The following is a 27417-nucleotide window of genomic DNA, read 5'->3' as shown; positions in this document are numbered from 1 at the left end:
ATATACCACATCTTCCTTTGGGCACTTAAAGGTTGTTTCCAAAGTATGACTATAGAAAATAGTGCTGCAGTGAACATAGCAAATATATATATTTGCTTCAAAAAAAATATATATATCTATATCCCTTCAAATTAGTGCATTTGTATTTTTTGGGTAGATACCTAGAAATGAAATTTACAGCATTGTAAACCACACACCTGAAAGGGGAATCCAATACCTTCCTCTACATCATACACAGCATTGTTACTGCAATTAAAAAAAAGCTACTACAAAAAGAAAAGAGCAAATTTACCTTTCATCTTACCTATCTACATTCATTAAAATATTAGAAACTGACAAGCATGTGACCTTTACATAAAAATCCTTAGAAAAACGTACACTCTGAGAGCAGTATTTAAGTAAGTTCTTGAATGTTGCTGATAATGCAGATTATATTTGATTACATTTACCCTTTGAATCAAGGGAGGTGGAAAGGTAGCTCATATATTAATTCAAGTATTTTACATAAAAAGAAATGAAGCTACAAGTGAGTGTTTGGGGATTTGGAGAGTGTTCAAAAATACAAGATGAACATATTGTACAGTCATGAAAATTAGGATGTTTTAAATTTCAAAAACAAGTTTTTTTTTCAAGACTCTCATTAACTTTATCAAATTCCTTAATGAAAAATGACATTTCAGATACTATATGTATGTTCTTTTGAGGTTCTTTTAATATAGATATGCTCTTTATATTAAGTAGGAATTGGTTAGCAACTTGAGTAGTGTTGCTTACCAATAAACAAACAATAAAAACCCTACAAACCAAAGACCAGTGAATATAAACCAACAACTAAAATTGCTCTCTGTATCTTTAAATTCTTAAATGTGTTTTGGAATTTGTTTGACAAAGTTAGGTTAGTTTTAAAATTTAGCACAGTGACTCAGTTGCAGCTGTTCCAAATAATTGGTCATGAGCTTTTTATACGAACTGGCTTAATTTAACAGAGTACAGCTTCCTGCCGTTTTTCTTGCTCTATGATCAAGAATCTGGAATACACACATTTTAAGGGATTGTCTCAATTGTTCATATTTAAGAATAAATCTAAGTTTTATGAAGAACTGTTTTCATACACTTTATTTTAGATACTTTTATCTGGATAGTTAAAAGTAATAGGAATTCCAAATGACTATGTATTTTTAAAATAACAAATCCATGCTCATTGTTTCACTTTAGAAAATTTGGGCATATAAAAGTGGTCCTCCTTTAGTGTAGAGATAGATACTTCAACATTTAGTATATCACCCAATCACTGTGTCTTGATATTGAATTTATGGCTTCTATAGTGACTAAAATTATCTGACTGTGGTGGAAATCAAGAGATACATAAACAAATCATCAGACCTCATCCATTGAGAAATATTTCCTTATTAAAAAAAAAGACAGAACACTTTCTTACTCACACTAGCAATAGCAAGAAAACAAAGAGGTATGCTTCTAATTAGTGTATCTTGACTTAATAATAATTTACTTGACAACCATAAAAATGAGTTAGCATCCACTAGACTAGGTTACTCAAGATCTTTATTTAGGCAAGTGGTTTTTTCCTGGCCTATTTTTATGGCCTCAAATCACAGTCTGTGCTTTTGCACTGCAACATTTAAGTCTGTCACATATTCCTGATCCTCAACTCCTGTATAGAGGAGGGGAATAACTTTTGTTAACACATGCACTAAAGTTAATCTCTCCGTTCAACTCTAATCTCCACATTCAACTCATCTCCATGGTGTTTATTTGAAATATGATAGTAGGATTAATAATGATTTTTCATAAATGTATCAGATTCTATACCTTTGAATGATTGTCTCCTTTAAAGAAGTCATTTTGACACTAAGGGTTTATTACAACTATCCTTTTTGTTCTTAGGGAGTCACTGCTGTTTGTGCTTTTTTGGAGGATTAGGCATGGCCATCTATTTTTAAGAGAGAAAGAGAGAATGAGAGGAAATGAGCAAGTGCATGAGTGAGAGATTGACTATAACTTCAGATTTTTAGCCATACCTTTAAAATCTGTCAAGAGGGAAGAAGTCAGCTGTATACCTTGTTTGGTGTAATCAGTCAATGTGAACTCTTCCTAAGGTGCTGGTCATGTTGGAAATTTTGACTAGGTCCTCTTTGGGCACTCATCTGTTCTTGACAGACATGTAGTCTAAAGGCATTTATGTGACAGAAGTTCGTTGTCTTTCATTAAGATTTACACCTAGTATAGGAATACATAGTATCAGCGTACTGACTGTAGACAGATTAATCTAGGTACATTTTCACAAAGCTCCCTTCCAGCAACTCTATTTAGCTCTAGCATTTTTAAATTTGGGGGCTTAAAAGTGAAGGAGGGAGAGGGAAGTAATTCTTGGTTCTGGTTTTAGCTTAGCTTAGTTTTCAGCAAATAATTTAGCCCTGTAGAACTGTAATATAATTATTTGACTCTAAAAGAGAGAAAAATGAGCAATCTGAAATGTAGAATTTGACCAAGGGTATAAAAAGGTCAAGAGTGAGTCTGCTTGTACTGTTGAGACTGGTGTGATAGTCTTTGATAGAGTTGGAAAGCAGGAAGAGGACACCTTCAGAACTTTCAGGTATATTCTCAGATTTTACCTTTTGATACTCATCTCATTTTTTAAAAAAATTATGTTCATGGGAGTTCTTTATAGTTTTCTTTTTTGTGCCATCCTTACTTGGTTTCAGGATCAAGGTATTGTTGGTCTCATGACTAACCTCCTCAATTTTTTGCAAGAGTTTGAGAAAGACAGATCTTTAAAGATCTGGTAGAATTCTTAGCAAGGCCATCTGGTTCTGGACTTTCTGCTCTTAGGGAGATTTTTGATTACTCTTTTGATTCTGTGGTTATGGTTGGTCTCTTTGAGTTGTGTATTTCATCCTGGTTCAGTCTTGGAAGATTGAATGATTCCAAAAATATGTTTCTTTCTTCTAGATATTCCAGTTTGTTTGCATATAGATGTTCATAGTACTCTTATGTTCATTTGCATTTTGATGCATCTCTTGTAATTTTGGCTTTTATTTCTTATTCTTTTTATTTAGGTTTCCTTTCCTTTTCCTTTTTTTTTTTTTTTTTTTTTTTAAAAGATTTATTTATTTATTTATACAAGCACTGGGTATAGTCAGAAGCACGGGAGGGTGAGAGAATTCACCAGAGTCAGAGCGTGGAGCAGAGCAGGCAGACTGACCAAGTACACTGCTGAGGGGAGCAGCGGGAGGCAGGAGAGGTCTGAGCGCCATGTGGGACCCTCACCCGGTGGCGGGGGATTGAACCAGCGCTGCAGAGGCTGCGGGCAGCTTCGCAACCCAGCGCTCAACTGCTGTGCCACTGGGGAGGCCCTAGGTTTCCTCTCTTCTTAGTGAGCCTTGCTAAGGTTTTATCAATTTTATTTATTCTTTCAAAGAACTAGCTTTTGGTTTCATCGATCTTTTATATCATCTACTTGGTTTCTATTTTGTTTATTTCTTCTCTAATTGATATTGGTTTTATATATTGGTCTGATGTCTTACAAGTAGTTCTAATGTACTCAGTTCTTAAGACTCTTCTCAGATAACATCTTTTCTGGGAACTTTTCATAGACCTTTCTGGATTGAATTTGGTAACCCTTCTTTTTATTGCTGTAATTCTAATCCATGTCCTCATATAATACAATTATATACTGTTTTGTTATAGTAGTTTTATTTCTAGATGTTTCATCTAAATCATTAAATTGGCTTGCAACATTGAGGCTGTAAGTACTTGTATACTAAGTTTAGAGAAAAGGCTTGTATCAAATGTTTTTTGTTTTCTCTTCCCCTTCCCCCCCACACTTTTATGTGATGGACATATACCTTTATATAAGTTTAAAGTGTACAACAGAGTTGATTTAATACATTTATAAATTGCAAAGTGATTGTCACCATAATATTAGCTACCCTGTCACATCCATACCATTTCTTGTTTTGTGTGTGTGGTGAGAACATGTAAGATTACTCTCTTACAAACAGCTGGGACTATATATCAAACTAGAAAGCTCTGTACAGCAAAAGAGATAGTAACCAAAATGAAGAGCCACCCCACTGAATGGAAGAAAATACTTGTATACCATACATTTAATAAGGGACTGATATTGAAGATCTACAAAGATGTCACACAACTCAACAAAAACAAATAAAACAACCCAATCAAAAAATGGGCGCAAGAGCTAAATAGACACTTCTCCAAAGAGAAATGCAAATGGTCACCAGGCATATGAAAAAATGTTCAACATCACTTATTATGGAAATGCAAATCACAACCACAATGAGATACCATCTCATTCTGGTGAGAATCACCCATTAAAAAAAAAAAAAACCCAAAACGAAAAGTGCTGGTAAGTACATAGAGAAAAAAGAACCCTCTTACCCTGCTGGTGGGAGTGTAAACTGCTCCAGCCACTATGGAAAGCTGTGTGGATGTTCCCCAGGACACTAGAAATGGATCTGCCAAGCAATTCCACTCCTAGGAACCCACCCAAAGGACATAAAAACACTAATTCAAAAGGAAATAATCACCTCTACCTTTATTGCAGCACTATTTACAATAGCCAAGATATGGAAACAACCTAAATGCCCCCAAACAGATGAATGGATCAAGAATATATGGTATATATACTCAGTGGAATACTACTCTGATCAAAAGATAAACCAAACAGAGTTTCAGTCAAAGACAAACCTTGAAAGCTGACCACAGATATGAGGCATCCAGGAGGGGAGGAGAAGGAGGGGGTGGAGTATGGGTGGAAATGGGTTGGGGGGGGGAAGAAACAAGGGACTATGGTGGAGGACTGTGGGTGCTTCGGTGGTGGGAGGACTACAATGACCACACCTGAGAGGAGAAATATATGTCCAAAAATTAACAGCGTTTAAGAAAAAAATACTGCATGTAAACATTTAAAAAATGAAAAAGAAAGGAAGTGCATACTAATAGTTATTACAAAAAGTAAATGTGGGTTTTAAGAAATTGAGTGTGTGCGTGCATGAGGAAACAAGTGGAAAATGATGGATGTCAAAAATATTTTGTTAATAGATTCTGGAGTTAAAAATGCTGACTTTTTTTCTTTGTAAAGGAAGGATGAGGTGAACAGAAAAAAAAAGCTATTCTCTTAGCAACATTTACATATATGATACAGTATTAGTAACTACAATCACCATAATGTATCTTAGTTCCTCAACTTGTTTGTTTTATAACTAGAAGTTTGCAGCCTTTGACCAACATTTCCCATTCTCCCCCAACATTGCCCCCCCAAGGCCCGGTAACTATCTTTCTCTCTTTCTCTTTCTCTGAGTTTGTCATTTTAAGATTCCACATAGAAGAGATACCATATCATACAATATTTTTTTCTCTTTCTGACTTAGTCATTTAGCATAGTGCCCTCAAGTTTCATCCAAGTTGTTCCAGATAACAGTACAACAGGATTTTCTTTTTACTCACTGAATAATTTCTCTCTCTCTCTCTCTCTCTCTCTCTCTCTCTCTCTGTGTGTGTGTGTGTATGTGTATGATTTGCTCTGCAACTGGCAGAGACTGACTGTATATTTAGGAAGAGTTGTCCAAATTTAGCAGTCTCATGATGTTTTTGTAACATCAATAACAAAAGCAAAAGTAATAATAATGATATTAAGAGCATATATTAATATTTAATGCTTTTTTATATGCCAGTTAGTTACCTTGCTAAGTTATTTATGTATTTTGCAATATTTAATCTTCATAATAATAGCTCTGTGTGGAAGGTACATTTTAAAGATGAGTAAATTGAGAGGCCAGTTAACTAACTTGCTTAATCATCATTCAGCTAGTAAGTGATAGAGTCCAGAATTAAAATCGAGGCATACTCTGTGTGCTTACCACTGTGCTGTCCAGTCTGCCCAGTATCAATCCAGGGAAGAACTCTTATTATCTTTGCTTGAGTCACATGCCCATTCTCAGACCAATTACTCTATGCAGGCAAATAATGGTACCATATTTACTTAGAGTTATCTACCTAGCCCCAGTGGCAGCCTTATTAGAACCACATAGCACAGGGGAGGAGGGTTCCCTAAAGAAAATGATCTTGGCCATATAAAAATCCACATATGTCCACTAAGTAAACATGATGTTTATCTTGCTGCTTAGCAACAGAGGTTTCCATATTAAACATTGAAAGCTAAGTGCCAACTGTCAGAGACCAACAGTATCATTGATCAAAATTGCTAGTAGTGCTAGTAATTTGCTAGTAGTGCATTGTTTGAGTGATTAAATTATGAAAATCTTAGACTGTTGAACTACTTAAAACAAATAACTTTAAATACTCTAAAGCCACCTATCTTATAAAAAACTGATTTTGTGCTCTAATATATGATATTTCCTGGAGAATATTCCATGTACACACATGTTAGAAGAATGTGCCTTTTGCTGCTATTAGATGGGATGTTTTGTAAATTTTGGTTAGGTCCATCTGACCTTATATGTAGCTTACGTTCAGAGTTTATTGACTTTCTCTCTGTATGATCCATCCATTGTTGAAAGTGGGGTACTGAAGTCCTCGATCATTTTCTATTGTCTCTTTCTCCCTGCAGATGTTACTATTTATACATTTAGGTGTTCCTACTATAACTTAAGTTTTGTATTTTTCCCTTCCCAAACTACGATAAGGCATATCAACGTAGTTAGGTTCCTCACTATCTTATCTCTAAAATTTAGTCAATTTAAGATCTTTCCATTAAATAAAAAAGATACACCCCAATAGCAAAAATAGGTAGTGGAACTGAATAGACATTTTCCCAAAGAAGGCATGCATGTGACTAACAGGTCCAGCAAATGGTGCTCAACATTATTGTTTTTCAGGGAAATACAAATCAAAATCACAGTGTGATAGCAGCTTGCACCTGTTAGAATGGGTATCATCCAAAAGGATAAGAGATAATTAAGTGTTGGTGTAGTTATGTAGAAGTGGAAACACTGTGCACTGTTGGTGGGAATATAATTTGATTTAGTCACTGTAGAAAACAGTATGGAAGTTCCTTAAGACACTAAAAATAAAAGTACCATATAACTTAGCAGTTCCACTTATGGATGTATATCCAAATGAAATGAAAATAGAATATCAAATAGTTATACTGGCAATTTTATTGTACCATATTCATAGTAGCTGAGATAAGGAAATATCCTATGCATCTTATCAACAGATGAATGGAGGTACACACACACACACACACACAGAGTAATTGTTTTATTGGTAAAGAATAAGAAAAAGATAAGAAGTTAGCTCCATGTAATATATATCTCAGTGTATTTTTCCACTAAAACAACTTAGGTATTTCCATAGCTTAGTTGTATATATTAAGTGTTAAAGAAACTCTGTAACCATATGTAGTTGCAAACAATTATAAAACAATGTGGCAAAGTTAAATTTGATTTTAAATTCTGGCAGTGTAAAATTATGAAGCAGATAAAGAACATATGTGTATATACTCAGTCTAGCAATTTGTAAAATAGGTCAAAATTATTGATAAGAAAGAAGTACTAATTAATTTAGCATCATAAAGATCACATTTTTGAAAACTACAGTGAGTTTTAGTTGTGTAAAGTTCTAGGTTCTGATAGCTTGAGAGAATACACATTAACAGTACAGTTCATGCCTTTATGCTTTCATGAGTGAGGCAGCCAAGTGCCATCAGCAGTTTTTCCTTTTTGGCATGGCACATTATTTTCTATTGGCCTTATTTCTTCTCGTGTGTCTGTTTCTGCTTTTCCTTCTGGCTGTCTGGCTCACTTTAGCCTCCTGCTTCAGGTTCATGTTTTCCTGGCTCTTCCAATCTCTGCTTCCTTTGTCAGCCCAGTAGGTTCCACACCTCCTGCCTCTTTGCCTACGTAATGTACATTTCCTTTTCTCTGTTCATTGCTTATGCTTACTTTCTGGATTGAATAAACCTCCCTTTTCAGACTTGCTCTCCCTGCATTCCTTTATACATAGAAACTTAAAGATTTTAAACCTATAGGCCAATCTGTTAATCTGAAACCATGTATACTTTGGGAAATGTCATGGTTTGTGTGTCCTCACCCATGCACTTAAAATTGAAAGACATGACCCAGACACAGAATGTAAAAACAGCAAGATTTATTTACAGGGGGAAAATTGGGAGAGATTTAGAAAAAGGAGTTTCTAAGGCCAAGTGGCTGTCTGTCCTGCCCCAGATGATGTCCACTGTGTCTAGTAGTCCAAACCAAAAGCTGCTTGTAAGGGTGGTATTTCTCCTCTTACGAGAGCTTGAATATGGTGGCATATTGCTAATAGGTGGAAAAGCACTCAATTCATGGTGGCAAATGGAGGTAATCAAAAGCAGCGCTACTGAAGGCAGCATTGCAGCAACCAGCAGCAGTGATCCAGAGGCCAGGCTGGACAGTATTGCAAGCATCAGCAACAGGAGACAACTCTAGAAGTGGTGTGGGCATAGGCCAGTGGTGTTGATCAGGAGGTGGTACCGGAAGATCAGGCAGCAGTGGACAGTTCTTAGAGGCACTGGGTATGGGTTGGTGACACCACTCAGCAGGGGAGAAGCGTAGATCTTTCTAGGCTAGAGTCCCAGGTGAGAGTTTATGTCTGTATCCATCTGCTCCCTGTCTTTTATGGCTTTCAAGTTCCCTTTGGTCCTCCCAACAGTAGTGCAGATTTCATACCTGAAATTCAGTTTTCAAAAGTGGTGTGGTTTTCAAAACCTGAACCTGCATGAACCTGACCTCCTGATGTGTGCCAGGTCAGCTGTCTCTGCTGCACCACTAAAGAGCCTGGTATATACACTAGTATATATATGATTATAAAGACATCTTATGTTATTTCATTATTTTTAAATCCAACCTGCCCTTCTAAGCCTTAGGAATATTATGAATGTCATGAGGAAATCAGAAGATACGGGTTTGGCCTTAAGTTTGAAAGGCATCATCCTGTAGCTACTGTAGAGAAGTCCTTTACAGAAGTGGTCATGATATCTGTGTAATAGGAAATAGCTAGCAATTAAAAACAAAGATAGGAACTAAAAACAGTAGATTCTGTTATCATGTATTGCACTTAGTAAGAATTATTTATGGAATTTTTATAGTTATATGCATTTGTATAAATATATATTCTGTATATAAAATGTATTTCTTATTGTGGGTCAAGTTAGAAAATGTTTGAATGTCATGTAGAAAATTTGCTTGTGACCTTCCTGCTTTCAGATGGTACTTAAATTTAAAGACACCACTGCATGTAGTTGTAATCAATGTTAGAAACTTACAAAGCTTTGAAAGAGTGGGTTGCACTAACTCAGATTTATAGTAGAGACTGACAGCAACAAATGCTGGCAAGGAAATAGAGAAAGAGGAACCCTTTTACACTGCTGGTGGGAATGTAAATTGGTCCAGCCACTATGGAAAACTATGTGTAGGAGCCTCAAAATAATAAAAATGGATTTACCATATGATCCAGCAATCCCACTCCTAGCAATCTACCCAAAGGACACAAAAATACTAATTCGAAAGGAAACCAGTACTCCAATCTTTACTGCAGCATTATTTACAATAGCCAAGATATGGAAGCAACCTGAATAGATGAAGACAGCAGAAAGTTGGATTTTTTTTTTTTAATCCAACAGCCATTCTTTGCCTTTTGATTGGCGAGTTTAGTTTATTTACATTTAGGGTGATTATTGATATATGAGTAATTGCTACAGCCATTTTGTCTTTAGAGAACTGGACATTTTAAAAAACATTATGGCAATATTGGAAGTCATATCCCGACCCCCCCCCCGTTTATTTTGCAATTATTGTTTGTTTAATGTCTTTTATGAACTAAACCTGTAAAGTACGTATTATTTGTCATGTGTGATCATTGAAGTCTGTGCTTTGATCATTTAGTAATTAGCTAATAATTGAACAGAGATTTCCTTAAATACCTGAAAGCAATAGATTTCCCAGTCTTTGCTAAGATGCTCTCCGTAGGTGTTGTGACATGCTTTCAGCATTCTGTCAGAGTGACAACTCTTCCTTTGCCTTCAGTTCCTCCTTGCACAGAACCCCAAAGGTCAGTCAATGTTGAGAGTTTAGAGCTTTCTCAGATATTTCCCGAGTATGGGCATAGTACTATGTAGATGTATGACCTTCAAGAGTCCCAGGAGTATGTGGAGCTTTTCAAAAATACTATGAACATGTCTTTCCTTTCAGACTTTTTGGTTAGTTTGTTATTTGCTCCAGTTGTTATCCATTGTCTCTAATTGTTTGTTTGTTTGTTTATTTTTTCTAATTGTTTTTGACAAAATCCTCCAGGGAGAAGACTTTTTTGGCAAGTTCCAAGTCAGATTCAAGACAGCCTTTCAGTGGGGGTCCTACAGTGTCCCACCAAACAGGTCCAACAATGACACTTCTCTGGCAAGGGCGCTTTGACAGTCCTCCATTACCATTCCAAATATCCTCCACCTCTTGCCCAGCGCTCCCCCTATCCTAGCCCTCTGGTGGTTACCAGGCTGCTGTTTGTAGTATGATTGTGGTTTGTTCATTTTCGAGGACAAGGAAATGTGGCAAGTCAAAATGCTACAAAGCTTGTTCTTTCTAAGATTCAGCCATTTTTTCCCTTAGAAGAAATGCTCTTGGTTGCCACAAGTCTTTGGTTAGCTTCCTAAGTTCTGAAAATTTTGATTCTGACAATTTTTGCCAGTTATTCTAAATGAAGGAATGAAATGAGGTAATTTTTGGAGGTTTATATACTGCTATTTTTGCTGATGTTATTCCTGATAATACTTTCAATATTCCTAGTACACTAGCAAAGCAAGGACATTGATATGTATACAATACTATTAACTAAATTACAAACTTTATATTTCCCATGAAAAATTTTTTTGGTGTATAGTTCTATGGGATATTTTTTAAATTATATTTATATAGTCATGTAACTACCCCTTAAATCAGGATGCTGAACTGTACTTCATGTTACCCCACTATGGTCACATGTTCTCCCTTCCCTAACCTCTGATAACTACCAGTTTATTCTTCATTACTATAATTTGTTTTTGTAAGAGTGTTATATATATCAAATCATACAGCATGTAAAGTTTTGCTCTTGGCTTTTTTTCTTAAGCATAATGCCCTTGAGATTCATCTAGGTTATTGTTTGTGTCAGTAGTTCATTTATTTTATTGCTAAGTAATAATCCATTATAAAATGGCTGTAGTACAGTTTATCTATTTGCCTGTAAAAAGATATTTTGGTTATTTTCAGTTTTTAGCTTTTATATATATAGCTACTATGAACATTAAAATGCAGGGTTTTTTGTGGTATTTCATAAGTTTTTATTTCTTTAGAAAAAATACTCCATGCGATTACTGTATCAGATGGGAAATATGTTTCATTTTAAATGATAGACATTGCCAAAGAGTTTCCTAGATTGATTGTACCATTTCCTATTTATGTAAGTAATGTATGAAATACCCAGTTACACTGCATCCTTCTCTGCACTTGGTATTTTTGGTATATTATTTAGCTATGTTATCATGTATGTAGTGATTTCTATCTCATATGGCTTTAATTTGTATTTCCCTAATAGTTAATAGTGTTGGACTTTTTTCATGTGATTTGTCATCTATATTAAAAAATGAGTTGGGAAAGTATATGTTTCCATCTTTTGCCTATTTTCTTTTCTTCTTTTTTTAAAAAGATTTATTTATGCATGCAAGAACTGGGGTACAGACCAGAGGTGTGAAGGGTGAGAGGATTCACCAGAGACAAAGTGGGGAACAGAACAAGCAGATTGACTGAAATGCACTGCTTGCTGAGGGGAGCAGCAGGCGAGACAGGAGAGGTCTGCTGTGCCATGTGGGTAGCTCCCTGGCCGGATGGGGATTGAACTCATGCTGCCGTGGCTGCGGATAGCTTCATAGGTTGTGTCTTAATCCCTTGCACCACCAGGGAGGGCCATCATTTTTATTTTAAACACTTGATCAGAATGATTTTAAATTTGTTTGTAGTTTTGTATATTGTATGATATACCACATAATTATAATAATTATTTTCTGATGTTCAAATTTTTTGCAGTTGCAATTCTTTATTTACCCAGACAATATTTTTGTTGTTATTTTTAATATTTCCTATTTTGGCTTCTGTTTGTATATTGCTTCTATTTTAATAACTGCCCTATTAATTTTCTACATAAATCAAAGAAAAACTGGCAGGAGTAAATGATTGTATTTAGTTGGCAACAGAAAAAGGATGACCGCTTTACAATCATGCTTTCTTATGAATTACCTTCAACTGATAAATAAAAATTCAGTTATTAAGCATCCAGCAATTCTCTCTTTTTTTTTAACCTAGAAGAACTGGGATATAGGCCAGAGGTGTGAGGGGTGAGAGGATTCACCAGAGGCAGAGTGGGGAGCAGAACAGGCAGATTTACTGAAATACACTGTTGAGGGGAGCAGCAGGCGAGACAGGAGAGGTCTGCTGTGTCATGTGGGTTTCTCCCTGGCCAGGGATCTATCAAACTCAGGCCATAGTGGTGATAGTGCTCACATATAACCGATATACCACCAGGGATGACCCAGCAATTCTCTTAATAGAAATTTCTGAAACATTTTCATGAGAGTTAACAAGTATATTTAAATTGGTATTTACCCTCTGTGCTTCTGATAATGTGCTACCTAAAATATTAAAATACAGGAAAATTTATAATTCATTCATTTAATGTTTATTGAGTGATTATTATATAGGTGACAGATTTTCCATTAGGTGTTGGAGTCACAAAGAAGAATAAGACATGGCCCCTATTTTCAAAGAGTTCACGCTCTAGAGAAGGTGATAAACATAGGAATAATCAACTCTCATAGTAGTGTATGTGTATATAAAATATACACACATTAATTATTTAAATATATATTTCTGTTAGAAGTGTATAATAAGATAATGTTGTTAAAGTAGTAGATATATAACTTATATATTTTCCCATACATTGCCCACACATTTAATGTATATGTTTATTATAACTATGAATATCAACTATGTATACAATAATCTGCTAAATGTTTACTGGAAAACATAATTTTTTTTAACCCACTTTGCTGTTTTTTATTATTGTGCCCATCATTAAAACTGAATTTGGGGATGTCATTTTGTTTGAATATGTTAGCTCTAATTCTCAGTATATTAAGCTACTATGTTAATATAATTTATTTTTATGCTTATATCTAAATAAAGTAGAATTTGTTTGCATTCATACAAACAGAAGCAGAGTGTTCTATTTTCTTTCAGCCTTAGCTGTGTTCTGTTCTAGAATGTAGCTCTTGGCTTAGAATGTGGGCTCTTTAAGGGCTGGTAGTATGTCTTATTTACTGTTATATCCTTAGTGTCTGGAAATGTGCTGGGTATATTAGGTGCTTAAAATATATTTCTTTTTTTTTTTTTTTAAGATTTATTTATTTATTTATACAAGCACTGGGTACAGTCAGAAGCACAGGAGGGTGAGAGAATTCACCAGAGCCAGAGCAAGGAGCAGAGCAGGTAGAGGAACTGAATTACACTGCTGAGGGGAGCAGAGGGCAGCAGGAGAGGTCTGCGCGCCATGTGGGACCCTCCTCTGGTGGCCGGGGAACATGGCCGGGGAGCAGCCGGGGATCGAACCGGCGCTGCAGAGGCTGTGGGCAGCTTCGCAACCCAGCGCTCAACCGCTGTGCCACCGGGGAGGCCCTAAAATATATTTCTTTTTTTTTAAAAGATTTATTTATTTATTTATTTATTTATTTATTTATTTATTTATTTATTTATTTATTTATACAAGCACTGGGTACAGTCAGAAGCGCGGGAGGGTGAGAGAATTCACCAGAGCCAGAGCGGGGAGCAGAGCAGGCAGAAGGACCGAAGTACACTGCTGAGGGGGGCAGCGGGCGGCAGGAGAGGTCTGTGCGCCATGCCGGACCCTCCTCTGGTGGCCGGGGAGCAGCCGGGGATCGAACCAGCACTGCAGAGGATGCGGGCAGCTTCGCAACCCAGCGCTCAACCGCTGCGCCACCTGGGAGGCCCTAAAATATATTTCTTGATGAATAGTTTTGCTTTGTAGTTCGAAGGTTTCCTTATGATCTGAAATAGACAGAAACTCTTCGCTATTTACATGGGTATTCTTCACCCCCAAAGTTGTGTAATGTAGTATTGTATAATGCAGGATGAACAAGTAGATAAGCAGTTAAAGCAGGACACATATTAGTTAAATGAATCTGACAAAATAAAATTTCAGTTCTATTCAAAAGTGAGGATATTTCCATTAGACATTGTATTTGAATCCTTTTCTTTCCTAAGCCACTTTACATTCCCTTCTCTAACAGGGCAATTGTTTTCTGTATACTATTTTATTTTTTTTATGTGTACATTTATAAATGTGCTTTGCTTAAAAATTAAAAATGTAAATCCATATAAAGGTAAAAATCACTTATAAGATTCATCTTTAAAATGAGGATAGTAATAGTATCTACTTTAGAGGGATAAGGCCATTACATGAGTTAATATTTATAAATTATTTAGATCAGTGCCTGGTACACAGTAAATCATGTAGATGTTTGTGTGCTAATAAAATCACACAAATGAATGACATCCTCTATTCCCATTCTCTATTACATGTGCATATAAATACCAGATTTGATTACTCCTTCAAGATTTTCACAGTGATAGTAAGGAAATGAAATTCTGATAATGAACTTTGTTAGTGAAGCAGAAATATAATCTTCCCACTTGTTACGCATAGAGTAAATAGCATTAATCAATACTCAAATATAATTGAATTTCGTTTCTTATAGTTACATAGGATTTCTTTGAATAGACTTTACCACCTCTTTAATGTTGCATGGATCTCATGCCAGTGTGTTGCCTGTTACCTTGGTTTATGGTGTCCTTTCAATAGACATCTTTACCTTTTTTTTTTTTAAGATTTATTTATTTATGCATATAAGAGCTGGGGTACAGGCCAGAAATGCAGGGGGTAAGAGGATTCACCAGAGACAGAGTGGGGAACAGAACAGGCAGACCGACTGAAATACACTGCTGAGGGGAGCAGCGGGCGAGACAGGAGAGGTCTGCTGTGCCATGTGGGTTTCTCTCTGGCTGGCTGGGAATTGAATACGTGCTGCAGAGGCTGCACACTGCTTTCATAGTGCAGTGCTTAGCCCCTTGCGCCACCCGACATCTTTACTTTTAATGCAGTCAGATGCATAATTTTTTACTTCATTTTGATTTCAGTAAAACTTTATTTACCCCAAATATTTATCTTTATATTTATGTTAGTTTTATATTTCACATTTAGCACTTTAATTCAACTTGAGCTGTCTTTTTCTTTAATGGTGTGAAGCAAAGCAGGGCTTGTCAAACCACAGGCCAAACCTGGTTCAAATGGATCACTATGACTTTTTAAGTTTTAGGTATTTAATATATAGGGATCCTCAGAAGCAGGTTCCTTTAACTTCAACTTTGTCTATTCCGGATTTAATCAATTATATTTTTTCTTTTTCTGATCCTTGAGTATTTAGAAGAGCCACTCTTATATATCCTTGTGCTGAAAGTCAGATGATGTTTAGTTAATGTGATAAATCTACCTAAAGGTAGAGGTCTGAACTTAGTGACCTCCTCTAGTCTTCTTCTTTTTTAAATTTTTTTTGTTAATCTAGGGAAAACTTTGTTTTAATTTCCTGTCTGTAACAAAGGAGAGAATCAACATTTGTTGAGATGCATTATGTGCCAGTAAGAGTACTATGCATTTTTATAATACTCTAAAGAGACAGAAAAATTTAGGGAGTAATAATAAAACACATAATATGCCTTTTTATATGTACTTTATTTCAGTCCCCATTTTTACAAATGGTTTATAAATGGTTAAGTAACTTGCCAAGTAGTAAACACTTGAGCCAATAGTTAAACCTCTGCCTCCTTGACTCTACAGCTGATATTCCTCCATATAAAAACTGACAAAAACAAATAGGGACATCATGTTGTTTCTTTATTAATATCCAATATGTCAGATTAATCCTCACCATCTTTATTTTCTCTGAGAGTATCTTGTGGATGGAATACAGACACTTAGTGTCTATTTTCTGTTCCTTTTAATTTGTTTCAGAAAACCTCATATTCTAAGTGCTCTCATATGTTGTGACAGCAGGTCCCTTTGTCAGCCATCCTGTTCAGAATAAGTAACCTGAGCTGTGCCAGCATGATTTATTGCTGTTACTTCCTTTGTGTTTTTAGTAATTTCATCATTAAAGTATATAAAATATTTTAACCATGTGCAAATGCCTCAGTGACTAGGGCAGTTCCCCAACTGCTTGGCAAACTGCCTGTGGACAGTGCTTTGATAGCAGAGAAGAAAAGATAGAACAACAAATTAGGTTTCTTGAACAAGATTAGTACGCGAGATCCTATCATTTCTCCTCGAATGATTCCCCCAGAAGATTGCCAGGAGATCGCAAAAGATCAGAGGACATATACATGAGATTTAGTTCTGTCCTTCCTGTAACTCTTAAGTCTTTGTGATGAGGGTAGAAAGAACTTGTTGAGCAAGTACCCTTGTTGAGCAGGTGTTGCTAATTGTAAATGCCTTCTGGGGAGGACTTGGAAGATGAATTTTACATTATATTTGTGAGACTGTTTAATCTAGAAACTGCCTGTAAGCATAGGGTGCATGGATGGTTTCTTTTTAAACCAGATGGTATCTTTAAAATGCTATATATATTTAATTATGAGAAAGCATAATTACATTAGATAAATTCTGGAGAATAGGCGGGGAGAATAAAATCATCCAGTCTTGCCACTCTAAGAAATAGTAATAGTATTCTGATTTATTTTGTACTTAAAAAATGTTAGGCATTAAAAAAATAATCATAGAGCTAATCTCCAGATATTTTAATATCTCTTTGGGACCCAAGGTTATATGATTTATAGTGATGATGCCAAAGAATCTGAAAAAGTTTGTGTCATTGTGCATATTCATAACATACAAATACCCTTATATCATGGACTAATTTGTTACCCTGTTCATTTTAAATTATTAAATAATTCTTGTAATCTATTATGGAAAGATAGTTTTTCATGGTTCACGATTTAAGTTTTCACAGCTATAAAAATGAGCCTATTTGAGCATTAAATTAATGATGGTTTGTAAAAAATGTTTGGTGCTGTGGCAAATCATAGTTTTTTGAATTGTCTCTATATATACAGACAGTAAATGTATTCTTTGGGGATCAATTATTTTTGGTTGCCTTATAGCACAGCTAATTAAGTTGTATTTGTATTCTATTATGTAATTTAGGTAACTGGAAACTGCAGAGAGCCATTTTCAGTTTTATTTTTGCTGCCATGTAAATAAGACCAAAATGTATATAGAAAGCTCAACCATGCATTCATTCTAAATGTTTTTTGAGTGTTTTGCAATTTGCCCAGCATTGTTCAAATTTCTTGGGTCCTAGAGGTGCATAAGATATACTTCCTACTTTTAGCTGCTCATTTACATAGAATTAGGATGTATGTGCTTCTTTATTTGATGTTTTTGGATATATTGTCTTACTGTTTTTATGTAAATTTTATTAATTTCCTTTCAAATACATAATATATTCACATACTTCAAAACTTAGAAAAAATATTTAATGAAAGGTTTCTTTCCCAAACTGTCTCCTACTCACCTATTCTCGTCTTCTTAGGAGAATATTGTCCCAAAAATGAAATGTAAGTATTTTAAGACAGGAATAATTAAATTTTTGAATTTAGTTTTTTGAATTTTCTCTGTATATACAGACACTAAATGTGCCTTTTTATTTTTTTTTGATTAAAAAAAGGGAAAGTCAGTTTTATTTGGAAGTTTTTTCACTTATGGAAAAATTGCAAAAATACAGAGAACTGCTCTACCAACTACTTATTTTCAGTAACAGTTTGCCTAATTTTGATGTTTTTAGCAAGGCAAACAACTATATTTCTATTAAGTTTTTCTCTGTAATTATGGTTCTGTGAGTTTTGACACACGCAGTCATGTGTTCACCAGCATAATAGCACATAGAAGAGTTCCAACATGATAGCACATAGAAGAGTTCCAACACTATAAGTTCTGTTTTGTGATCTCTTCTGTAATTCAGGGGAAAGCTTCTAATTTCTCATGTTAAGTAGGATGATAGTTGTAGGTTTTCTTTTTAATTGAGGAAATTTTGTGAATTTCTGGTGTTGAAAGTTTTTCTCATGAACAGTTGTTGGATTTTTTTCAAATTCTTTTTCTGCATGTATTGATGAAATCAAACGATTTTTCTTCTTTTACCTTTGATGTGATGGGTTACGCTACTTGAGTTTTGAATATTGACTCTGCATAATTGGGATAAGTCCAACTTGATCATGGTGTACAATTGTTTTTGTGCATTGTTGGATTCAGTATGCTAGTATGTTGTTGAATATATTTACATTGTGTTCATAAGAAATACTGATTTGTAATTTTCTCTTTTTTTAAATGTTTGGTTTTTGTAATAAGGTGATGCTGCTCTAAGACAGAAAGTATTCTCTTGCCTTCCTTTTCTGGAAAAGATTGTAGAGGATTGCTATCATTTTTCCTTAATGTTTGTTAGAATTCACAAATGCTACTATCTAAGCCTGATGAGTTCTGTCTTGCAAGGTTTTTAACTATTTATTCAATTTCCTTAATAAATGTACATCGATTCAGATTATCTATCCCTCCTGTGTGAACTTTTGCAGAGTGTATCTTTCAAGAAAATGAAGAAAATGGTCTTTTAAATCAAAGTTATTGTATTTCTGGATATAGATTTGTTCTTAATATTTCCTTATTATCTTTTTAATGTTATGGAATCAGTAGTGATAAATTATCTTTCATTTCTGGTATCAGTAATTTGTTTCTTCTCTCTGTTTCTTATTAACCTACTTAGGGACTTACCATATCACTGGCCTTTCTAAACAAGCAGTTTTTGGTTTTGTTGATTTTGCTGTTGTTTTCCAGTTTCAAATTTCATCAATTTCCGCACTAATTTTTATTATTTTTTCTGCTTACTTTAGATTTAATTTGCTCATTTGCTAGTTCCTTGGGTGGATGCTGAGTTTCTGGATTTTAGATTTCTTTTTTTAAATATATGCATTCTATTTCTAAGTACTGATTTAACTGTATATCGAAAATTTTGATAGTATTTTTCATTTTCACTTAGTTCAAAATATTTCTGATTTCTGCTGAGACCACTTCTTTTACCTTTGTTTAAAAGTCTATAGTTAAATCTCCAGATATTTTTTCGATTTCCCACTACAGTTTTGTTATTGGTTTTTGGTTAATTTCATTGTGAACTCAGAACATAATTTGTATTGTCAAAATTTGCTAGAGTGTGATATGCCCAGATTGTGATCTATCTTGATGAGTGTTCCTTAGAATAATGTGTATTCTGCTATTACTAGAGAAAGTATTATAGAATGTGAATTAGACATATTTTACTGATAATGCTATTTAGTTCAGCTATGTCTTTTATGTCTGCTGGATCTGTGTTGAAGAGCAAAGTCTTTGACTGTAACAGTAGATTTGTCTGTTTCTTGGGGTAGGCGTACCACTTTTTGTCTCTTGTATTTTGACACTGTTTTTAGGCTCACACATGTTAGGGGTTGTTTTGTCTTGGGAATTCACCTTTTTATTATTATGGAGTCCTACTCTTTATTCCTAATAATTTTCCTTCACTCTGAAGTTGATTTTGAAATTAACATAGATAGTCCAGCTTTCCTTTTCTTTTATTAACTTAGTATACCTGTCTCCATTTCTTTACTTTTAATCTATATGTATCTTTATACTAAAGTGGATTTTCCTTTGGATAACACATTATTGGCAATTATTTTAATTGTGCTTTGGTGTCTGCCTTTTAATTGGTGTATTTAAATCATTCACATTGAAAGTGATCATTGATATTATTGGATTAATAACTTTCATATTTATAATGGTTCCATTCATTTTTCATTATTTCTATTTTTTATCTTACACTATTTCTCTCCCTACTCTTGTTTTAGTTCAAGATTGTATATGATTTGATGTCATGTTCTCTCTTCCCTCGGCATATGAATTACAGCACTGTATATGGTTTAGAGGTATATTTTAAAAGAAGTTCTTTTAGTATTGCAATATACAAGGAATTTGCAATATACATTTACAACTAATCCAAGTCCACTTTCAGATAACACTATAGTACCTCAGGAGTAGTAGGTAGTGTAAGTATCTTTTAACAGAGTAGTCCCAATCCCTCTCTCCTGTACCTTAACAATTATTCTCATTTATTTTACTTATTTATCGGCTATAACTGCCAAATACAATGATGCTGTTATTTAGAACAAACTATTTCTTAGAACAGTTAAGAAAAAGAAAATTAAAAATCTTATTTCACCCTCATTTATTCCTCCTTTAATGGTCTTCCTTCTTTTATGTAAGTCTGAATTTCCAACCTATATTGTTTCTTTCTCCTTGAAGAACTTCATTTTAACATTCTTTGCAAGACAAGTCTACTAATGACAAATTCCCTCAAATTTTACTTGATACAGTATTAATTCCTCCTTTACTTTTGAAGAAAATTTCACTGGAAACAATTCCGAGTTGGTGTTTTTTCCCTTTAACACTTTAAATATTTCACCGTACTTTTCTTTTTCCTTGCATGTTTCTTAAGAATTCTTTTTGTGTGATTTTCTTCGTGTGATTTATGAAATTAAAAAAATCCAGAATTAATAGACTCTCTCAGTGAGAGTCTGTCTCTCTCAGTTACTTTTCAGTGTCTCTTGAAGTTGAAAGTCTTCAGTAAGCTCTAGAGTTCTGAGTTTCAGCATACAGTCTGCCATTACTTTCTAGGTGGGGTCACGGATTTCTGTTGTTTTTTACTCTGTTATCTCTGAATCTTATTTTCTATGGTCTCTATTGTTGTCGTCTCTTTTGTCTTGTTTCCCTAGAGACTCCTTATTAAATAGTGTCTAAAGCACGCAGTTATTTTGTTGTAATACCCTCTTATTATTCATGGACTATATTGATTTATTATAAGGTGTTGATAGAGGAAAAGCAGTCAGAAGTGCTTTAATTGACTTAGACTTTTAGGAGACTGAGTTGGATATTTCTCCTCCATGTTGAAGGTTGGAGTGGGTTGTAATTTAGAATGTTTCTTCTCGAATATTGACGTACATGATTGGGTATTTACCATAATTGTTAATTTACCATCCTTGGTCTTGTTTGGCTTTGGTCAAGTTCCCGGTGAAATATTTTCCTTTGAGGTTAGGGTTATTAAGGAAAGCAGAGAGCTGTGGCAATATTTCAAAATGGTTATTTTCCCCTTTTCATTACTGGGTGCATGGGGTGGAGGAGGAGATTTTTCTCTGATCTTAACAATGAGCAATTGGTAGGGGTAATGGAGATAAAACGTATGGAATTGTAGTGGTTTGCCTAAGACTGGGACCCTATGGAATTTTAAACTCTCTATGTAGACCACAGGGAGTCTCCAGCAATTAGTTAATTGTAGTTAAAAGTGTTCTATGATTCTGGCTCTAGATATGGGTTTCTGCTCCTGGGACTCTACTTTTGGTTGACTCTGTTAATCTGTACCCACTTGTCTATTTCTCTAGTTTTCTGGCAGGAGTTTGCTCTGTGACCTAAATTCTAAGAAGAGTTTTGATATTTAGTTTGTTGAGCCCTTATTTTTTTCTTGTTGTGCTGATGGGAGTGATGATTTCCAAGCTCTTTTTTGTATCAGACTGGACATTGGAAGCCTCTCATGCTCTTATGGGAATACAGGCATGTAGAAGTTCATTGTTAGTATTGCTGGTGCATTGTCAAAGAAATGTATGCTATAATTACTTTTTCATATTAGAGCTCAACATGTGCTTTAATGATGGTCAGATTCTTTGAGGTTTGACTTTATCTAAAATATTTGAAAAAGGAGAATAATTTTATATTCTTGATTGTATTTAAAAACAGGATTAATACTGCAGTACATATGATACATATTTTTTGGGGGAATCTGATGCAAATGTTTATTTCATAGATATTTTATAAAACCCTGACGTAATTTCTGAGTAGGTAATTAAAATTTTTGTCTATTTTTTCAACTAAAGGTTTTGAAATTGGAAACTGATTGTAAATTGATATGCATCTGTTTATAGTAAAGACTTGTTGCTAATTAAGAGTAACATGATTCCCTGCAGTTTCACTCTGTACTTTTAAAAATAGGTCTTTTTATTTACATATTTAGTTCAATATTTATTATTATTTTTAACACGTATTATTTGATTAAGAGCAATTGTACTCCATCTTGATGAGCTGTTTGGTAATCTTTTTTGCATTATTTCTATGGAACTTGGCTTATTATAAAATGTTACAAGATTTTTGTTTTATTCTCAAAGAAATACAGTTATATATTTTCAAAACAGACCCCAATTTCACTATAGTTTGCTTCTGTTTATGTGACATTTGGTGCTAAAACAATCCTATTATTAATCCATTATATAGCTATATTTAAATGCTAAGTAATGGACAAAATGGTTACATTTCTGAAATTCATACCAAGAACACAGATAGTCTTTTTAGTTAATATAGAGTTATAAATTACCAGTTATACTCATTCATCGAGACACAGAAATATAGAAGGGCATGTTTTTCATTTATTGCTTATGTCTTTAAAAAATAGGAACGCACTAGAAAAGAAAAAAGTTTTTTTTAAAGATTTGTTTATTCATTTATGCAAGAACCAGGGTACAGGCCAGATGCGCGGGAGGGTGAGAGGATTCACCAGAGACAGAGCAGGGAACAGAACAGGCAGACTGATGAAACACACTGCTGAGGGGAGCAGCAGGCACCACAGGAGGGGTTTGCTGCGCCTTGTGGGACACTCCCATGGGACACTCCGACCATCGGGGATTGAGCCAGTGCTGCAGAGGCTGCGGGCAGCTTCACAGCGCTGCTCTCAACCGCCTGCGCCACCAGGGGAGACCCTGGAAAAGAAAATTTAATTCTCAGTGTTAGTGTAAATTTCTAATGAAAGTCCTAGATATTGGTGACCAGTTATAGTTACAAATTCATAGCCTTTCCTTGGGGAATAAGAGTGAATCAACTGATAGACGAGTCATATGATTACTTCTCAGGATCATTCCTGGGTGAAGCATGGCAACCCAAGTTTCAGAGGCATCTTTATCCTTCCGTATGATCCTTATATACCATTTAAATATCCAATGCTATTTAGGTGAAGCATTAGGTTAATTATAGTTTAAATGCATTTTTAGTCTGTAATAGTTATATGAATAATTTACTTTAGCTTATGAATATTTTAAATTTAATATACATACTTATTTTAGTAGCTATTTTCAGGTAGAATGAATCCATAAACTCCCAGTACCTTTCTCTGCACCTCTGAGTAGCAAATAAATTCATCTGTAATTCTTTTAAAATACATTTATAAAAACCTCCATTTTATTTAAAATGTTTATCCCTTACTTCAATTATATTAAGGAAGAAGCTAATAGCAGTAAAGAAGAAATTTATTTATCTTCAGTAAACCAAATGTAAATGTTTAAAAATAGTTATTTTAAAATCTGCAATATTAGCATCAATAAATATATGCAGAAAACTTGAGGTATAAACTATGGAATCATTGGAAAAGCAGTAGTTTTAATATGAATCTTCTATTAAGAACAAATGATGCAACTTTGTGTCATGTTAATTGAAATGTTTAATTCTATAAAATAAAGCACTAAGCTTTTCTATGTAACAAACCTCATTTTTCATTTTTGTATGGCCAAAAATCTGTAGATAGATATTTCTTCTTAGTACAGTGCACTCAGTTGTGCAAACTTATCTTTTTAGGGTCAAAGAAGAACACAAACCACAACCGACACAGTAAGTAAACGTATTAAGAGTGTAGTAGGCTTGACTCTGTACCTTCGCCATATTCTGCTTTCTGCACCTTGGATGGTATTAGCTTATACTAATACTGGATAGGCTGCAGCTAGTGTGTCTTCTGCTTTCTGACTCTCTGGCTTGTAAGAGAGCTGCCTGCAGCTTCTTACTTCATCCACATACTGACTGGATGTAGTTTTTTGCTGCCTGCTTGTGGAGTGGTTAAGTGTTCAAACTTAATTTCCCTATATTCTGACTGCCTGGATGATAATTGGAGCTCACATTTCCATTGGCTGTAGCTTTTGTGCCTGTGTATTTTTATTACTATGGATAAGAAAACATTTGACCTACTTTGTTATTCATTTGGTTATTCAGTCACATTATTTGCTTATTTAAACAGGTGGTTTCCCTTTAGTGGGTTCACTGAACTGGTAAATAACGTTCTTCAGCCCCAGCAAAAACAACAAAATGAAAAGGAGCCCCAGACGTAAGTAAGCTGATCTGTATAGACTAAATATTCTCTGTGATAACATACTCAACAGTATGTATTAAAATACTTCCCTTAGAATAGCATTACTCAGAAATGAAAACTGTTAGGTTGATACTTTAACCTTTAATTATCCCATGGAAACTTAAAAAGAAAAGAAGGATAGTTTATAGGGTAGTGAAAATGAAGAGATAATTCTCCCCCCAATTTTAGTATAAATAATGTGCAGTAAAATATCTTTATCCAGTATAATATCTTTATTTTATATTTATATACTTTCTCAAGTAATATTTTGTGTATATATATATATATATATATATATATATATATATATATACTTTCTCAAGTAATGTCATATGTTCCAAAGGGTAATTATTTCAAAAATAATTGTGGAGGACATTAAGAGGTATTAACCCCCAAATTCAGTCTTTGGTCAAATTAGTTTGTGAAGGTCCTTTTGGAAAAGGTTAAACATACTTCTTTATTATAGTACTTCTCTTACTATCTAAATATGTCCAAAGGTGTTAGAACATTCAGTGTTTACTAAAATTTTTCATCACTGAATCCTGTTTTCACTGAGCATTTCATTAGGTTACAAAACATAATTTGGGAAACGCAGAAACTTAATCTCACCTTGACCTGAAGAATTAAAGAAAGTCAGTTTCATCTAGTTAGTTGTTGGCAGATAAAATCCTACTGTTAAATTGTTGTTCACACCTATTTTTTTAAATGATGTACAAACAATATTATTTATGTTGTGATACGGAAGTCACTCTGAGAAAGTAAAAAATACTGCATCTGTTTAAATTCCAGTCTCCCCATGATAACTTGACATCTTATTCAGAAATGTTTTTACCGGTTAGCCTCTGGCTTTTTGAAAGTAGGAGTTACATCCATGGAGAAGATGGTTTGGTTATAGGAATGGGCAGATTGAGAAAGATAAGAACTCTAATTGAGAACGAAAATGACTTCTTTGATTTCTAAGAGGAAATATTTAGAAAAACATTTTGCCTCTCATGTAAATTAGAAGTAGAAAATCTTTTTTTGTCCTATTATTGAGTGTAATCTTCTCATCCATTTTAAGTCACCTTGAATGCATTTTAAGTTTCCTTGGTGTTTCAGTTGAGTAAAACTAGTGGTTGATCTATGGTTATAAAATTGGAACTGTTGTTGCATTTTTTCCTTGATATGTAATGGTATGCTCGATACATAGTAGGAGTTCAATAGATGCTTCTTCCCACTGATTTTGCATGTTTTATCCTTTTTTGGCACAAGGCTATCAGAAGAAACAAATGAAATGGCACAATATTAAACTAGCACATGATGCCATTGTTTTGCTGATTTTTCTCTAAGGCAAAATAGTAAAGTCATTAGCAAAATATAATTAGTTACAACTTTGTCTCAATTTAAAATGACTTCAATTATGTATGTTATTTCTAAGTTTTAGGAAATAATCAAGATTAAGTCATGTTATTTAGTAGATTATAATGGGCATTAAATAAAATGGACATTTTATTAGTCAACTTAAAATGTAATTTTTAATTATTAAGTGACATTTGATTGGCTTAGGCTAACATCAAAACAAATTTGAAAAGAAATAACTTTACTTCAATATTAAATATAATTCAGCATGCTTTTCGTTTTGGATAGGAAGATGGTAGAAGAAAAGACTAGTATCTTTGGATATTTTAAACATTAATTCTTGACTAATGTGTCATTTCCTTTAAATTTCCTTGAACAATAATTCATTCTTATTGCTCAGTGTTTAGGTAGTTCTAAAAATTCAGAATTAGTAGATTCTTCACTTGCTGTTGTCTTCATCTTATATTACGATTATACTGAAGATTTCTGGTATAAAAATTTTTCTGGTAGCTTTCCTTGGAAGGGTGGAGCAGGGAACCTGGAACCTCCCCTTTCCCTGGGCCCACCCTGTTACACTTTTATCTCTCTGATCCATGCATCAGGGTTACTTCTGCACCTTCCCTTTTTTTTTTTTTAAAGAGATTTATTTATTTATTTATTTATACAAGAACCGGGGTACAGGCCAGATGTGCGGGAGGGTGAAAGAATTCACCAGAAACAGAGCAGGGAATAGAACAGGCAGACTGACGAAATACACTGCTGAGGGGAGCCGCGGGTGAGACAGGAGAGATCTGCCGTGCCTGCACCTTCCTTTTTAACCCTTTGTGTTTTCTTTGATCAAAATTCTAAGACTTCTTTCTGAGTCATCTTATCTCTTTGAATACCATTGGAGTGGGATAACTTCCTCTGTTTACTTTCATTTGTCATTCCATAAACTTGTTTCTGAGAACTGTATTCCAGGTATTCATTTTAACTTGTAACTGTTAAAATGTAGAACTTACGTTTTTCATATTCTGTATAAACATTTTCATAGTAGAATATTAGCATTAAAAATCTAGTATATCCAGGATAGTAATTTTATTTTAATGGATTTATGTAAATCTCATTTTCTGGTTATTTAAAGTTATAATAATATAGGTTTTTCCACGTAACGGAGATTCGCTAGCTTTGATTTGAATAGTTCATGTAAAATTGTAGTATAAGTAAAACAATGTAAGTAACTTTGACTTTTCATAAGTTTTGAAGCATAGAAAATCTATTGAACCTTTTTTTCAATCAGTTCATTCAAATTTTTTACAGAAATTGCTTAATATATAAAAGAAATAATTTTAATAATTCTAATTTTACTCTCTTTATTTCACTAATTTTTACATCAGCATTCAAATAAGAGAAAGTTGTTTATAAAGATAATACAGGTTATATGTAAAGTGTAAAACAACTCCTAGATAATTGAGGATGAGTATATTAGGGAAAAAATGATAAATGCTTTGCAAAGCACCTGTTATTTTAATTTATATTCTGATATCATTAAAGGTAAGTAAGAAACCTTTCTAATAACAATTTTTTTTAACAAATCACTTGAAATTTTGATGTTCACGTGGTAACAATTAGATTTTTGTGATACAATGCATAGTAAATATACCTTTAAAATGCTAAGA

General features: G+C 34.1%; 1 protein-coding gene across 1 annotated transcript in view; it reads left to right on the top strand.

The window, feature by feature from the left end:
• LOC129145383 (regulating synaptic membrane exocytosis protein 2-like) overlaps window positions 1–27417 on the top strand; it is a 134715-nt gene that overhangs the window by 46712 nt on the left and 60586 nt on the right. The window contains exons 2-3 of the mRNA XM_054692801.1: window positions 23878–23910; window positions 24311–24397. Of these exons, the coding sequence (XP_054548776.1) occupies window positions 23878–23910; window positions 24311–24397 (120 nt within the window). The remainder of the gene's footprint in view (window positions 1–23877; window positions 23911–24310; window positions 24398–27417) is intronic.

The sequence above is a fragment of the Talpa occidentalis genome, unplaced genomic scaffold (genome assembly GCF_014898055.3).
Source record: "Talpa occidentalis isolate TD23 unplaced genomic scaffold, MPIMG_talOcc4v2.1, whole genome shotgun sequence".
Lineage (NCBI taxonomy): Eukaryota > Metazoa > Chordata > Mammalia > Eulipotyphla > Talpidae > Talpa > Talpa occidentalis.
The sequence above is the reverse complement of the archived record's forward strand: the minus strand, read 5'-3'. Positions and strand labels throughout refer to the sequence as shown.